This window comes from Carcharhinus amblyrhynchos, unplaced genomic scaffold (genome assembly GCF_965287045.1).
Source record: "Carcharhinus amblyrhynchos unplaced genomic scaffold, sCarAmb.v2.hapA scaffold_85, whole genome shotgun sequence".
In the NCBI taxonomy this organism is placed as follows: Eukaryota; Metazoa; Chordata; class Chondrichthyes; order Carcharhiniformes; family Carcharhinidae; genus Carcharhinus; species Carcharhinus amblyrhynchos.
Genome location: NW_027649825.1, coordinates 172907 through 189552, shown reverse-complemented (window position 1 = coordinate 189552; position 16646 = coordinate 172907). Strand labels below are relative to the sequence as shown.

The window sequence follows — 16646 nt, the reverse complement described above, 5'->3', positions numbered from 1 at the left end:
TGAGCACTTCTGTAACAACCTTCTTCTCTCCTTCCCCTTGCCCAGTCATGTTCTCCTTCTTCATATTTCCTCTTCTCTGTCTTTTGTTCTTCACCTTAGAGATTCTTTTACCTCTCTTTCTCCCCTTCCCCTTCACGAGTTTCATGTTCCCCTTTTACCTGTACGTTGACCCCCAACACGTTGTTACCACTGAGAAATACCCTCTCACAAAGCAACTCTCTTGCCTCCCCACTTGGATTTTATCCTGTTTAAAAAGTGACCTAATATATTTCTTGTTCCGTGCTGTTCACTTGGTCCTTTAAACTGCACCCACACTTAATTTTGGAGAATAATATTGGGGTAAGGTTTTGCACAGAGAGAAGGGTGTGAGGTGGCCTAAATGGAGCAACTGGTCTTTATCTACTCACCACATTGAAAACAATTCTCAAGAAACTGGTGCTTATTTACCTGATGTGGAGATGCCGGCGTTGGACTGGGGTAAACACAGTAAGAAGTCTCACAACACCAGGTTAAAAGTCCAACAAGTTTAAACTTCTTACTGTGCTTTCTTACCTGAGCAGTGGGATTGAGGCATTCAAACTTATGGAAAGTATACAGTGAAAGATTTCCTCAGCTGTTTCTAAAATTGATTGTGATGTAAATTCCTGACATAAACAGAACTGAAGAAATTTATCACACCAAAGTTAGGATAAAATACTTTAACGCAAGTAGCTATTCAAGCAGGAGATAGTGCAATTTCCTTTTGAACGATAGAATCAATGAGTTTTACAACACGCCCTTTGGCCCAACTTGTCCATGCCACCTTTTTTTTTAAGCCCCTAAGCTAATCCCAATTGCCCGCATTTGACCCATATCCCTCTATACCCATCTTATCATGTAACTATCTAAATGCTTTTTACAAGACAAAATTGTACCCGTCTCTACTACTTACCTCTGGCAGCTTGTTCCAGACACTCTCCACCCTCTGTGGGAAAAAATTACCCCTCTGGACGCTTTTGTATCTCTCCCCTCTCACCTTAATGCCCTCTAGTTTTAGACTCCCCTACCTTTGGGAAAAGATATTGACTATCTAGCTGGTCTGTGCCCCTCATTATTTTATAGATAAGATCACCCCTCAGCCTCCTACACTCCAGAGAAAGAACTCCCAGTCTATCCAGCCTCTCCTTATAACTCAAACCATCAAATCCCAGTAGCATCATAGTAAATCTTTTCTGCACTCTTTCTAGTTTAATAATATCCTTTCTATAATAGGGTGACGAGAACTGTACACAGTATTCCAAGTGTGGCCTTACCAATGTCTTGTACAACTTCAACAAGGCGTCCCAACTCCTGTATTCAACGTTCTGACCAATGAAACCAAGCATGTCGAATGCCTTCTTCACCACTCTGTTCACCTGTGACTCCACTTTCAAGGAGCTATGCACATGTACCCCTTGATCTCTTTGTTCTGTGACTCTCCCCAGTGCCCTACCATTAACTGAATAAGTCCTGCTCTGGTTCAATCTCCCAAAATGCATCACCTTGTATTTGTCTAAATTTGCTTTAGATATTTAAAAAGGTAATATGGCAGGTCCAAGTGAAAAAGCTGGCAACAGAACAAAGGCATTGGGGCTTGATGACTGCTGGGTGCTGTGGTGTTGTAAAATGCCATTTTTTTTCGCTGTGTGTGTGGGGTTTCTGATGGAGGTTATCTGCTCCATGTGCACTTATTAACGAAATATCTTGGTCGTGTATGCTTGCCAATTCTGTTTGTTATTCATGCGCCGTATGTTTGATAATGTGGTTTTGCTTGGATTCTTTTGATACAGTTTTCCAACTGTGTCTGCATTTAATATACAAACTAATATCTATGATCACTGCTGGAAAACACACACATGCACTTGGATGACTGATGAGGGAAGGACAGGTTCAGGCTTTTTGCAAGAGCTCCAATATCTTTCCAACACTCTAGGCTGCCACAAGCGCAACCACTCAGACCAACAAATGACAATAGCCTCAACCCTCAAAAGAAAAATGTCAACACCTTCAGCTGAACAATAGGAAGAAAATGACTGAAAAAAAAACCAAATTCTACCTGATGAATACAGCCCACCGCAGCTGATAGTATATTTGCAGTCACTGTCCCAACATGGACAAAAGAACTGAATTCACGAGATGAAGTGAGTGTAACAGCCCTTGACATCAACAGAAAAGCTCTCCACTGGTTAGAGTCACAGCTACCACAAAAGGAGGATGACTGGGGTTGTCAGAAACCAATCTCAGTCCCAGAACATTGCTGCAGCAGTTCCTCAGGGTGCTGTCCCATCAATGGCCTTCTCTCCATCATACGCTCAGGAAGGGGATGTTCACTGACGACTGCACAATGTTCTCCACCATTCATGACTCCTCACATATTGAAGCAGTCTGTGTCTATACGCAGCAAGACCCGGACAACTTTCAGGATTAGACCAACAAGTGGACATTCGTGTCACACAAGTGCCAGGCAAGGACCATCACCAAAAGAAAGCAAGCAGCCAACCATCTGGTTGCCACAGTCTCTAATCTTCGGGTATGCGTTCTCCAAGGCAGCCTTCACAGCGCAGAATCATTGAGCAGAAACTGAGCCAAGTTCCGCACACATGGGGACCAGGATCTTGGGTTCATGACACACTATGTGTGACCCCCATGACTTGCCTGGGTTTGCAAAATCTCACTAACTGTCCTGGCCGGAGACAATACACATCTCTTTGACTTGCGCTTGGCCCTCTCTCCACTCACATTGTCTGTACCTTTAAGACTTGATTACCTGTAAAGACTCGTATTCCAACCATTATCTTGTAAATTGAGTTTGTACCTGTATCTGCCCTGTTTGTGAACAGAATTCCCACTCACCTGATGAAGGGACTGCATTCTGAAAACTCGTGCTACCAAATAAACCTGCTGGACTTTAATCTGTGTTATGAGACTTCTTAGTGTGCCCACCCCAATCTAACACTGGCAACTCCACGCCATGGCCACCATCTCCAAGCCAGAGGTCAGCAGTTTGATGGAAAATCCTAATTGTCTGGATGGGATTAAATCCAACAACACTCAAGAAGCTCAACACCATCCCACCAGTAAAGAACAGCAGCAGCAGAGTTACCATCTACAGGGTGTATTAATGCAACTCAACATTGTCTTTAACAACATCTTTCATACCCACTACCACCTAGAAGCACAAGGTCAGAAGATGCAATGGAAACACCACCAACTTTAAGTCTCCACCAAAACATACTTCCTCCTGACTTGGAACAATACCCTTCATTGTTGCTGGATCAAAATCCTAGAACTCCCTCCCTAACAGGACTATGGCGGTAGCACATGGGCTCCAGCAGATCAAGAGGTGTCTCACAACCACCTTCCCATAGACAATTAGGGATAGCCAATAAATGCTAATCTAGCTAACAATGGCCACATCTTAGAAAAATTAAAAACTTTCCCTGGCGAGCGCGTCTCGCTGCAGCGCCGGGTCCGTTCTCCCTCGGCGAGTGTGTCTCGCTGCAGTGCATTTCCTCACCGAAACATTAAGGGAAGCTTTTTTTTATACTTTCAGTGCGTTGTTAGATTACTCTGCTTTTGTGTCAATGTAGAAATTAATATTGTGGCTAACGCAAGTCGTCAGTACTGTGGACACGAGATTCCAATTTTGCAGCTTTTCCTGTTTTTTCATTTCTCTGCAGGGTCACTGAACCTGAAACTCTCTTAAATCCCACCAAATCCATGTTGCCTTTTGAAAAGCTGTGTGTTCTGTCAGCTCCTCCCTGAAGGACTGGGCCGCCACAATGCTCCAGACAAAACAGTCTTCCCTTCTCAGCTGGTTCCTAACACAAGGCCAGTGTAACCCTTACGTGCAACAAGGTGTGGGAGTGAGGGTGGAAACTGTGTCCAGCTCCAAAACTCTCCTAATCCAAGGTCAGAACAGTAGAAACCGCAAAAAGCATAACTTTCCAGTCACCCAGAAATCATTTTATCATATCAGACATCGCTAAAGCCTGGAAAAATGCAGATTTTCCTTAGTAAAGGCTATATTTGGATCAGGGCTTGGCATCAGTTATTGTAAATGGGAATACTTTCTATTCTAAACCTTGCTCTAGGTTTCATCCAGTAAGATTTTCTATTGCAAGAAGGGAAATGATTCAGCAGCGAATTCTCAGCAATAACCCTGGCACACTGTTGGGGTGAAAAGCATTTTATAACGTCAAATACCAAAAGTTTGAAAGGAATTCATCCGACCCGCTCATTAATCAACGAAGGGTTTGCTCAACTGACTTTACTAAACCACAGTTCGAATCAATTTACACAGCACCAGTTGTAAGCACCAAGGTCTTGGTAAAGGCAAACAGGTTAGCTTGAATGCAATGACTGCGCGCTGCTGCTGATGAAACTTTTATCAGTTAAAGCAGGAAGCAATAACTGCCACTTTACATAGTGCTCAGTTGGAAGTACACTAAGGTTTATATTGGATATATGGCACAGAAATGAGCCTTTCAGTCCAACCAGCCTATGCTGGTACTCATGTTCCACTCCAGCCTCCTCTCAACTTCTCATATAATTCACCATCATAACTATCTAAACTTTTCCCCCTCATATCTTTATCTAGTTTCTCCTGAGATGCATTCTTTACTTCAACCACTCATGATGATAGTAAGTTCGACATTCTGACCATTCTTCGGGTAAAGATATTTCTTCTGGTTTCCCTATGGAATTTCTTAGTGACTATCTTGTACGAATGGCCTCTAGTTATGCTCTTCCCCACAAAAACATCCCCTCTTATCCACTCTTTTCGAAACCTGTTATAATTTTAACGATCTCGATTAGGACACCCCTCCGCCTTCTTCACAATTTAAAAAGGTGCGGGTTAGGTAGATTGGTCATGTTAAGTTGCCGCTTAGTGTCAGGAGATTAACAGGGTAAATATGTGGTGTTACGAATTGTTGTTAGTGCAGGCTCAATGGGCCAAATGGCCTCCTTCTGCGCTATAGAGATTCTATGATTCTTCCTGTCAATCCTCTCCTTATGGGTACACACACATATAAATCTTCTCTGAACCCTCTCCAGCATCTCCATATTCTTTTCAAACATGGTGACCGGAACAGCATGCAGTACTCTCTAAGTGTAGCTGAACCAAGGTTTGATACAGGGTTAACTTGGCATGAGTGCAGAATGCGGTGGGTGTGCCACCATGATTTAAACATAAAGTGCAAAGGAACTTCCAGTCATCACTGCCATTCAATAGCATCCCAGCTGGTCACATCACCACATTTCACTCCATTCCCCATAACCCTTCATCCTGTTACTTACAAAAATAACCTGCCTACCTCTTCAAATTTGTTCAATGTTCCAGCATCCACTGGGTTATGGGGTGGAGATTTCCACAGATTCAAGACCTTTTGGGTGAAGTAACTCTTCCTCATCTGTGTTTTAAATTAACCACCCCTTAACCTAAAACTGTGGCCTCTTGTTTTAGAAGATAAGAAATTCAACAGGGAAACTAATTGTTGAAATTATGATGTTGAAAGTGATTCGCGGAAGTTAACGAACAACAAAAAACTTAGTATTGGTTGAAAATTGAGGAACAGGATCATGTTCTGATGGAGTGGAGTCATCTTGACAGAAGTGGAAGGTTTACAATGATTGGACCATTGATCTTGCAGCATCCAAGGTCTAGCTGAGGCTTGAACACGCGTGCAAGTACACGAGAGATTGGTCACAGAAATTCAAGAAGCCATCATGGTATCAGGTTTTTGAAAGTTTGTGGTGATCTACAGATCACGATGCCACTGAAAAACATATTGACCAGTTTGCGGAGCTAATTTCAGACCAAAACCTTCTGCCTGAATAAAGTTGATTAAATAAATCTATACTGCTGGTGTCTCCCCAGGGAAACACAAGCAGCTGCTGAGTAAAGTGCAGCCAGGGTTAAGGATACCAAGGATGAGTATTCTCAGTTCTGCCAATGCAGTCCGTGCGCACACAAACAGAAATTGGTTGCACTCTGGAAGAGCAATTGACAGAAGTGCTTCAATCATTTGTTTGTCATTATGCCAATTATGCCTGGGTAACCATGTACACATTTTCTGACTGGTTTCACAACCACTTTGTCCCAGAGGCATGTACATATTGCCGGGTAGCTAGACTGAAGAGAACTGTAAAATTATCTTGGTCCTGGAGCATTGTTCAGCACAACTCCTGCCGAAATGTTTAAGAATTCTCCCCACAACATAGTGGACTGAGGCATTTCGCAGTCCATGCAGTGCAAATATAAAGACTCCTTCTTAAATAATATACTGCAAACATTGGCCTCAGGCTGGAAGCTTCCAAAAGGAGTTCAATTAAGGACACCATCTGCTAATGCCCGCTGCCTTGTTGATAAAGGCACATTGACAAACAGTCGGCACAACCTTTGGCCCACAGCAGTGTTAACTGATAATACTGACAAACAATTTGATAGATTGTGTGAATAAGGAAGTAAAGATAGCAAACCAGCTGCTTGAGTGTGTAAAAAAATAGATCATTATAAGGTGAGAATACATTGGAGTTGACACGATGCAGAGGGGTGTCTGTCACTTTACTTTGAGAATGGGTCTTGCCATTGTCTTTAGATTCCAATCAAGTCACCCCAACCTCCAAAAAGAACATCTAAGTGTGGGTGGATGGTAATCGCTCTGTCTGGAATAGATCTCATATTGGGAGAAGGGAAATGGTTAAACAGCAACTTTACATCACAAATCCACTGCATGGTTGCAAAATATCTTATACATTTTATAGCTTTTCTACTTTCATAAGAACATAAGAAATAGGAGCAGGAGTAGGCCATCTAGCCCTTCGAGCCTGCCCCGCCATTCAATAAGATCATGGCTGATCAGTCGTAGCTCAGTTCCACTTTCCCGCCCTCTCCCCATAACCCTTAATCCCCTCACTTATCAAAAACCCATCAACCCGCTTCTTAAAAATATTTAGCGAGGTAGCCTCCACCACTTCAACGGGCAGAGAATTCCAGAGATTCACCACCCTTTGAGTGAAGAAGTTCCTCCTCAACTCCGTTCTAAACCGCACCCCCCCCTTTATCTTGAGGCTGTGCCCCCTAGTCCTACTGTCTTTTTTGAGCGGGCAGAGTCTCTCCACCTCTATCCTATCCATCCCATTCATCATCTTATACGTCTCAATGAGATCTCCCCTCATTCTTCTAAACTCTAACGAGTACAAGCCTAGTTTATTCAGCCTCTCCTCATAGCTCAACCCCCTCAACTCCAGTATCAGCCTAGTAAACCTCCTCTGCACTCCCTCCAAGGCCAAAATATCTTTGTGCAGGTGCGGCGCCCAAAACTGCACACAGTACTCCAGCTGCGGCCTCACCAATGCCCTATACAGCTGCAGCAAGACCTCCCTACTTTTATATTCAATCCCCCTCGCTATGAAGGCCAGCATCCCATTCGCCTTCCTGATCACATGCTGCACCTGGAAGCTGGGTTTTTGCGACTCATGCACAAGGACCCCGAGGTCCCTCTGCACCGTCGCCTGCTGCAGTTTTTCGCCACGTAAGTAATAGTCCTTCCTACCATTATTCCTACCAAAGTGGACCACCTCACACTTGCCAACAATAAATTCATTTGCCATTTCCTGGCCCATTCGTCCAGCCTATCTAGATCCTTCTGCAGACTCTCCACACCCTCCGCACAATTTGCCGTTCCCCCAATCTTGGTGTCATCAGCAAATTTCGACACCCTGCACTCGGTTCCCTCCTCCTGATCATCTATATAAATGGTAAATAGCTGAGGCCCCAGCACCGACCCCTGGGGCACTCCACTAGTCACCAACCGCCAATCCGAATAGCACCCATTGACCCCCACTCTCTGCCTCCTATTTGACAACCAATCCTCTATCCACGCTAACACCCTACCCCCAACTCCACGTCCCTCGACCTTCTGCAATAACCTCTTGTGAGGTACTTTGTCAAATGCCTTCTGAAAATCCAGAAAGACCACATCCACCGGCTCTCCTCTATCCACCGCCCTAGACACATCCTCACAGAACTCCAGTAAATTTGTCAGACACGACTTCCCTTTAATGAAACCGTGCTGCGTCTGCTCGATCAAGCAATTCCCTTCAAGATGCCTCGCAATTTCCTCCTTAATGACGGATTCTAACATTTTACCTACCACAGACGTTAAACTAACCGGCCTATAATTCCCCGCCTTTTGCCTGGCACCCTTCTTAAACAACGACGTAACATTAGCCGTTCTCCAATCCTCCGGCACTTCCCCGGAATCCAGCGACGTCTGGAAAATAACCACCAAGGCATCCACTATCACCTCCGCCATTTCTTCCAGAACCCTCAGATGCATTCCATCCGGTCCTGGGGACTTGTCCACAATCAGCCCCTCCAGTCTGTCGAGCACCGCCTCTCTAGTAACAATAATGTCATTAAGACCCTCCAGTCCTACCACCTTTCCATCACTAACACCCGGCAAATTATTCACGTCTTCCTCCGTGAAGACAGAAACAAAAAAGTTATTCAATACCTTCGTCATATCCCCATCCCCTACCACTAGGTCCCCTTTCTCATCCTCTAAAGGACCAACGTTCACCCTAGCCAGCCTCTTCCTTTTTATATATTTATAAAAACTCTTGCTATCCTTTTTTATATTAAGCGCTAGCCCAGCTTCATAGTTTCTCCTACCCTTCTTTATCAACTTCTTTGTCAATCTTTGTTGACATTTAAACCTCTCCCAATCCTCTTCTTGCCCACTACTCTTAGCTACTCTAAATTCCTCCGCTTTTAATTTAACACTTTCCTTCACCTCCTTCGTTATCCACGGCTTATTACCTCTCCTCCTACGGTCCTTTTTGACCATCGGAATAAATTTCCGCTGAGCACCAAAAAAGATCTCCTTAAAGATCCTCCACTGCTCCTCAGCAGACCCTCCCTCCAATGCGCTCCCCCAGTCAACATTCGCCAATTCTTCTCTCATCCTACCGTACTCCCCTTTATTCAAACAAAGTACGCGTGTCTGGGAACCCACTTTCTGCTCCTCCATCTGCACCAGAAACTCCACCATACAATGATCACTCTCCCCAAGAGGACCTTCCAGTTCAATCTACTGGCAACAAAGCCTAGTGTTTGTTTTTCTAATGCTAACCAGTGGTACAAATTGCAGCGATTGATAGATTTGTGCTCCAAGAACCCCTTGTTCCCCACCCACCTTCTACTGATTATGTTGCAGCTGTATAAGGTGCTGGTGAGGCCACTGCTGGAGTACTGTGTACAGTTCTGGTCTCCTTACTTGAGAAAGGATATACTGGCACTGGAGGGGGTGCAGAGGAGATTCACTAGGTTGATTCTGGAGTTGAGAGGGTTGGCTTATGAGGGGAGACTGAGTAGACTGGGGCTATACTCATCGGAATGCAGAAGAATGAGGGGAGATCTTATAGAAACATATAAGATTGTGAAGGGAATAGATAAGATAGAAGCAGGGAAGTTGTTTCCACTGGCAGGTGAAACTAGACTTGCACCTTCAAACTAGTGTGGCCACTTGCATTCTTCCTACCAAATTATACAACCTCACAATTATCTTTGTTGAGCTTCACTTGCCGCAAGTTTGACAGCAAGTTGCATACAGACGTTGGTTAAAAGGAGGATAGGCCCTTCAACCTCTTTTCCAATCAAATATAAAGCAAATCTCATGGGAAGCACTGGGTAAAATATCCTGAAGCACAGAATGACCCTGAACCAACAGCAAAACAAACTCATGGGTTCTACCAGTGAACTACCACTAAAGTCAGAACCGTCTTATTGTGATTGCTGACACACACACTTCTGCAGCAACACAGCCTTCACGAGAACAGGACAACTATTTATGCCAAGATTTCTGTACATTTTAAACATCTTGATTTGCAACCTTACTATAACCAGTATTCAAAATGGCTGTTTACATATAACTGAATGCATCCTATGGGCTAAAAATGATCTTGCAACCAAAGCCAGATGAACAAGTATGAAAAATACTGCATTCTGCAACACCTCTCTGACACTGCCCTGTGACAGAAATGATGACATCTGGGCTAAGGATAAAGATACAGCAAGAACATTTCTCTATGTAGGAAGAGATCTGGTGACTATTTCAAATTTGCAATAAAGAAAGCAAGAGCAAGCCAATGAAGTGAACAGAAAGGCAGAACACAAGACTGCAAGAGGATTCGATACAAGCCTTTTATTATTTGTTGGTGGATTGAGTGTGTTGGTGGCAGGATTGCATTTACTGACCCAGTCCTAATTGTCCTCGAGGTGATGGTGACGAGCCATCGACTTGAACTGTTGCACAAGTGACTTAGGAATACCCAGTGATGTTAGGGAAGGTATCCCTGGTTTTTGGCCCAGCAGTGAAGGAACAGCTATATAATTTCAAGTTAAAAGATGAGTGGGTTAGGTTGATTGGCCATGCTAAAAATTGCCCCTTAGTGTCCCGAGATGCGTAGGTTAGAGGGATCAGTGGGTAAATATGTTGGGATATGGGGGTATGGCCTCGTTGGGATTGTGGTCGCTGCAGACTCAATGGGCCAAATGGCCTCTTTCCGCACTGTAGGGGTTCTTAAGATGGCTTGTGGTTTGGAGGAACTTTGCATCGGGTGTCCTTGTGCAGAGGGACCCGGGTGTCCTTGTGCAGAGGGACCCGGGTGTCCTTGTGAAAGAATCTCAAGGAATTGGTTTGCTGGTGCAGCAGGTAATTAAGAAGGCAAATGGAATTTTGGGATGGAGGGATGGAGTTTAAAAACAGTGAGGTTATGTTGCAGCTGTATAAGGTGCGAGTGAGGCCACACCTGGAGTACTGTGTACAGTTTTGGTCTCCTTACTTGAGAAAGGATATACTGACACTGGAGGGGGTGCAGAGGAGATTCACTAGGTTGATTCTGGAGTTGAGAGGGTTGGCTTATGAGGGGAGACTGAGTAGACTGGGGCTATACTCATTGGAATTCAGAAGAATGAGGGGAGATCTTATATACGATTATGAAGAGAATAGGTAAAATAGAAGCAAGAAAGTTGTTTCCACTGGTGGGTGAAACTCGAACTAGGGGACACAGCCTCAAAATAAGGAGAAGCAGATTTAGGACTGAGTTGAGGAGAAACTTCTTCACACAAAGGAATCTGTGGAATTCCCTGCCCAGTGAAGCAATTGAGGCTACTTTATTGAATGTTTTTAAGGCAAGGATAAGACAGATTTTTGGACAGTAAAGGGGGTTTAAGGGTTATGGTGAGCAGGCAGGTAAGTGGAGTTGACTCCACCAAAAGATCAGCTATGATCTTATTGAGTGGCGCGGCAGGCTCAAGGGGCCAGGTGGCCTACTCCTGCTCCTGGTTCTTATGTCCCAGCTTTTCTAGGTGGCAGAGCTGGTGGGTTTGTAAGGTGCTGTCAAAGGAACCTTGGTGAGTTCCCAGAGTGCATCTTGTATATAGAACAAAAAAGTGTATATAGTACACACTGCTACCCACACGAGCTGGTGGTGGAGGGAATCAAGCTGCTTTGCTGATGCTGCTGAAGCTACATCCATCCAGCAAATGACAGCATTACATCATACCAACTTGTGCTTTGGGGAGTCAGGAGGAGAGTTACTTGCCACAGGAATTCCAGCTTCTGACCTGCTCTTGGAGCCACAGTATTAAAATAGTTAATTCAGTTAATTTTTTTGGCCAACGACAACCTCCAGGATTTTGATACCATTGAACATCAAAGGGATGAAAGCAAATTACTGTGGATGCTGCAGTCTTAAACCAAAAGAGAAAATGCTTTGTCAAAGCTAATATTTCAAATCCAGATGACCCTTTGTCAAAGCTTTGATAAAGAGTCGTCTGGGTTCGAAACATTAGCTCTTTTCTCTCCTTACAGATGCTGCCAAACCCATTGAGATTTTCCAGAATTTTCTCTTTTGGGAACATCGAAGGGAAATGGTTAGATTCTCCCTTGCTGGAAACTGTCATTGCCTGGCACTTAAGTGGCATGAGTATTCTTTAAGAGTTTAAAATTTTAAAAGGGATCAGATGGGGTAGTTAGAGACAGTTAAGTAATCAAGGGGTCTAGAACAAAAGGGAAAGATACGGGATTGAAGGTTAAGAGATCAAGGACAGAAAGAAAGAAAGAAAACATTTTACTAAAAAAAATAGACTATCGAGTCCTGGAATGTACTTTGAGATCAGTAACTGAAACAGAGATTATGGTCACATTTAAGAATTAGGTTCGATAGGTAAATGAGGCTGGAGGAAATAGAAACATTGCAAGCATATGGAAACTGGACGAGTTAGGTCCATGCCAACTCATGATCGGAACAAACCCAGCACAGCATTCTACGCTAACCCAGTATCTTCTCTGCTTCAAATACTTATCCACGTTTCCCTCAATCGATGCCTCTATCACTCCACATGGTTAAACATGCCACGCTTCAACTACTCTCTGAAAAATATATCTGGCCTCCTCCCTCACTTAGTGAGGATTTAACAAATTGATAACCATCCTCCCTCCACACTGTGCGATCCAATAAAACTCCTCGCTTTCTTTACTTTCTTCCCACATTCTACTTGACACTCAAGTCCCACTGATACAACTTTCCTACTAACCTTGGTGTCGACACAATGGGTTAGAGATTACAATCTCAAATTATTGAACTTAACGTTGAGTCCAGAGGGTGGTAAATTAAAGATACATGCCAAGCCTACAAGAGCTTCACCGGAACACGACAGGAGGCTGAGGACAGAAACATGAATGTGGGAGCATGAGGTAGATTTTAAATGACGGGTGAGAGGAATTTCCAGGCCACGTTTAAGCACTGAATGAAGATATTCTGCAGAGTGGTCAACCAGTCTTTGCATTTGGTTTCCGCAACATACAGATCACCAGGCCAGGAGCAGCGAGCATGGAATACCATATTGAAAGTAGTATTAGTAAATCACTGTTTCAATCCGCTTAACAGGAAGGCACCCCGGGAAGGGGACAGGAGGGGGTGTCAGGGGTGATCGAGGAGGACGTTATACCTGTGTTCATCATTAACACTTCTCTCTCCACAAATACCACCAAATATAGTTCAAATAGCCATTCATCTAATGACTGTTGTGGTTTCCTGTATTGCTGTCCCAGAATAGCTGCTGTAAAGTCACCACACTTTAGGAAGTAATGTTGTGAAACACGGAAGTATTTTAAGTGAATAGCTTCAGTATAAAACTACAGGTCAGATTTGTACTTACTTGTAGTCGCCCATCTAGGGTCCGCTGGATTGTTACACACTTGCTGGGATGTGATCCATTGGTTGTAATGGCAGTAATCAGTGAGTCCAACTCATCTTTCTTTTCTTTGAGCTTCTTCACTAAACTCTCAATGGCGCGCTTAGCAAAGGTCTCATTCTCCCCACCTTGCCGATGGCACATCAGGCTGTGCACAATGCTCAGGCACGCGTCATTGCTGGTGGGAGGATTCAAAGACATAGTGCAGCTTGCCCCTGTAGCCAGCCAGAAAATGAATGTTGCTTAGACAAGGTTCCAAAGAACAGTCAAATCAACCTCGAGTCCACAGATTGCAAGTTCAAACAACAGTTACATTGCAATAAAAACAGAAAATGCTGGAAAATCTGGCTCTGATGAACACTCATCCAGACTCAAAACATTGGCTCTAATCTCTACCCACAGATGCCGTCTGAGATTTTCCAGCATTTTGTGTTCTTGTTTCCGATTCCAGCATCCGCAGTGTTTTGCTTTTACAAGTTACAGTTACACAGCATCTTTAATACAGGAAAATGCCCCATAGTATTTCAATGGAGTGTGAAGCTGAGAAACTACTGATATTGAATCAAAGGTGAGAGGGTAGGATGCGTGTCCAAGAGCTTAAGCAAAGGGAGGTTTCAAAAATAGCCTTAAAAGGAGACAGAGGTGTTTATAGATAAGGTTTCAGAGCTTAGGACTCAAAAAACTTAAGGCAGTATTAATGGCGAAGGGATGGAAGCCAGAGGTCAAGTGGCCAGAATTGGAGGTGTTCTGATATCTTGACAGAGTTGGAAGAGATCACAGAGGTAGGGATGGGGAGAGAACATGAAATGATTAAAACAATAATTAAATTTTGTTAAAAATGGAACATATGTTAGGAGGAAGTCAATCAGCTCTTTGAGCCTGCTCTGCCATTCGCTAAGATCATGGCTGGCCTGACTGGAATTTCAAATTCATATTCCCACCTATCCCCAATAACCTTGCACCCTTTTGTTCATCAAGAATCCATCTACTCTGCCTTAAAAATATTCAAAGACCCTGCTTCTACTGTCTTTTGAGGAACAGGGTTCCCGAGGCAACCCTCACAAAAAAAATTCCTTATCTTCTGTATTAAACTTCTTACTTTTAAGCAGGGACCCTTGGATCTAGATTATCCAACAAGAGGAAGCATTCTTTCTCCACATCCACTCTCTCAATACTCTTGAGAAGCTTATGTTTCAACCAAGTTACTTCTTACTCTTCTAAATTTCCAGTGAATACAAGCTTAGCCTGTCCAACCTTTGCTCATAAGACATCTTAACCTTTCCAGGTATGAGTCAAGTCAAGACACTGTCAGACCAGAAATCAATGTAGCTGAATTAGTATAAGGGTAATGAGTGAACTTGCTGAGAATTAGCACATGCGCAGCAAAACCTTGGATGAAGCCAAGTTTATGGAAGGTGTGAGTTGGTCAGCCGAGGCAGTGTACTGGAACAATAGAACCCACTGGTAACAGAAGTATGGATAAAATTTGCAGCGACAGTTAGTCTGAGGGGTGAAGATAGGTGATGTTAAGAAGGCAGCTGTAGGCACTGACATAGTGGATAAGATTGGAAGCTCAGTTCAGAGCCACATAAAGTTCCAATGTTACAAATCACCTAAAGAGGAATGGAATCAGTGGCTTGAGAACAGAAGAATGGCTTTGAGCTGCCAATACTGAATTGGAAGAAATTTCAGCTTGGACAGGCAACATGACAACACAGAGGTAGTGGTTGGATCGATAGCATGGACAATTAGGTAAAGCTGGATTTTATCAACATACGTGTGGAATCCAGCATGTTTTATTAAGACTGAAAGTTGAGGAAGGCACAGAGGGACAGTCACTTTGTGACTTTGGGTGTGGTTGTTGCAGTGCTGTGGCAGGGGCACAAACCTGATTGGAAGGGTTCCAACATAAATATGCATGGATCTGGAAGGGAACAACACATTCAAATATTGTGGTGAGGAAAGAGAGATAGTTTGCCTGTGGGTCGGAAAAGGGTGTACCACGTACAGTGCTGGGAGTGTCTCAACCTTAGCTAACTGATTGAAACAAGGATCTTACTGCCCCTGTGGGTGAGGGCAACGTCTTCAGGGAGGATAAGCAAGCTGTAGCATCATGTAGCTTTTCATTTATATTATTCATAACCCAAAACTTGCAAACAGTAGGAGAAAAATGAATAAGCGTTCTGTGAATATAAAATTACACTTCAATTTTTGGGTGCTAATATTATAAACCAATGTATTTCAAACTGCATTCCTTATACCTAAAATTAACTGTTGTGTTGAAACTCTCAGTAATTTGGACAAAAGACAGAATAATCCCTGTCAATGGAATGTCTGCAATGTCTGGCTCACTTCACAATACATCTGCAAATTCCATGGTAAACATCCAAGCCAATGCAATACTAGTGTCACCCCAAGTTGAAAATTATTTGGTAGTGTTCACATACCAGCAAGGACAGTAAAAAAAGATAGAGGCGCCATCCGGTCCATGAAGTGCGCCCCTACAAGAGAACACAAAACTCCGCAAACATTAATCCACCCTCTAACTGCACCACCTCCTGGGAGAGGCAAGAAACAAAAGGTCAAATTAAGAAAAGCTTTGGAGAAATTCCTCTCTAACCTACTTAGCCAATAAAGGAGACTGAATGAAGTAACCTATAAATTCTCCTAATCCCACCTAACATACTGGAAGTGTCTAGTTCTGTTCTGAAGGAAGGAATCCTCTGAGGATGATGGCTATACAGAGAAATAAAAACAGATTTTGTACATTTTACCAAGCTCCTGCGCCACACCTTATGCACTTGCATCAAAATTTATCTTAAATAACCTATCTTGATGGATAGAAACTAAATACCTTCATGCTAAAAAGAAGCACAGCCTCATTCAGGAAAGTCGGGAGTAATCTATAAAGGGCAAGTGTAATAACTATTGAAGCCCAGTCTAACTGGATAGGTGAAGGAAATGCAATAGATGTAGTTTCTATGGCAGGGATTCCAAACTGATTACACACATTGCACGTAGGTTATGTAGAACAGAAGTTATCCAGAAGGCACTGGTGTAGAAATTAGTTGTGCTTCACTCATTCTTGTGTCTGAAGTCCACCAATTTCTGGGAGAGATCCTAATCTGTGCAGAAGTAAATTAAATCCCATACTTAGAAAAGTCTTCACTTATTCTTGGCATACCTATAAGTTTCCTGATACCAACTTTGGATCAATTTAAATCTACAAAGAAAGGTCATAGAACATTACAGCACAGTACAGGCCCTTCGGCCCTCAATGTTGTGCCGAGCTATGCCCAAACCCAAGATCAAACCATCCTACTCCCTATCATTCTGGAGTGCTCCATGTGCCTATCTAATG

At 43.4% G+C, this 16646-nt stretch overlaps 1 protein-coding gene across 2 annotated transcripts in view; it reads right to left on the bottom strand.

The window, feature by feature from the left end:
* The window catches only part of smad10a (SMAD family member 10a), a 71903-nt gene that overhangs the window by 38763 nt on the left and 16494 nt on the right, over positions 1 to 16646 (bottom strand). Inside the window, exon 2 of one of the 2 annotated variants that reach the window (XM_080182726.1) lies at positions 13250 to 13500. The exons of the other annotated variant lie outside the window; for it this stretch is intronic. Within the exon in view, the coding sequence (XP_080038852.1) occupies positions 13250 to 13486 (237 nt within the window). The 5' untranslated portion in view covers positions 13487 to 13500. The remainder of the gene's footprint in view (positions 1 to 13249; positions 13501 to 16646) is intronic. 2 annotated transcript variants of the gene reach the window in all.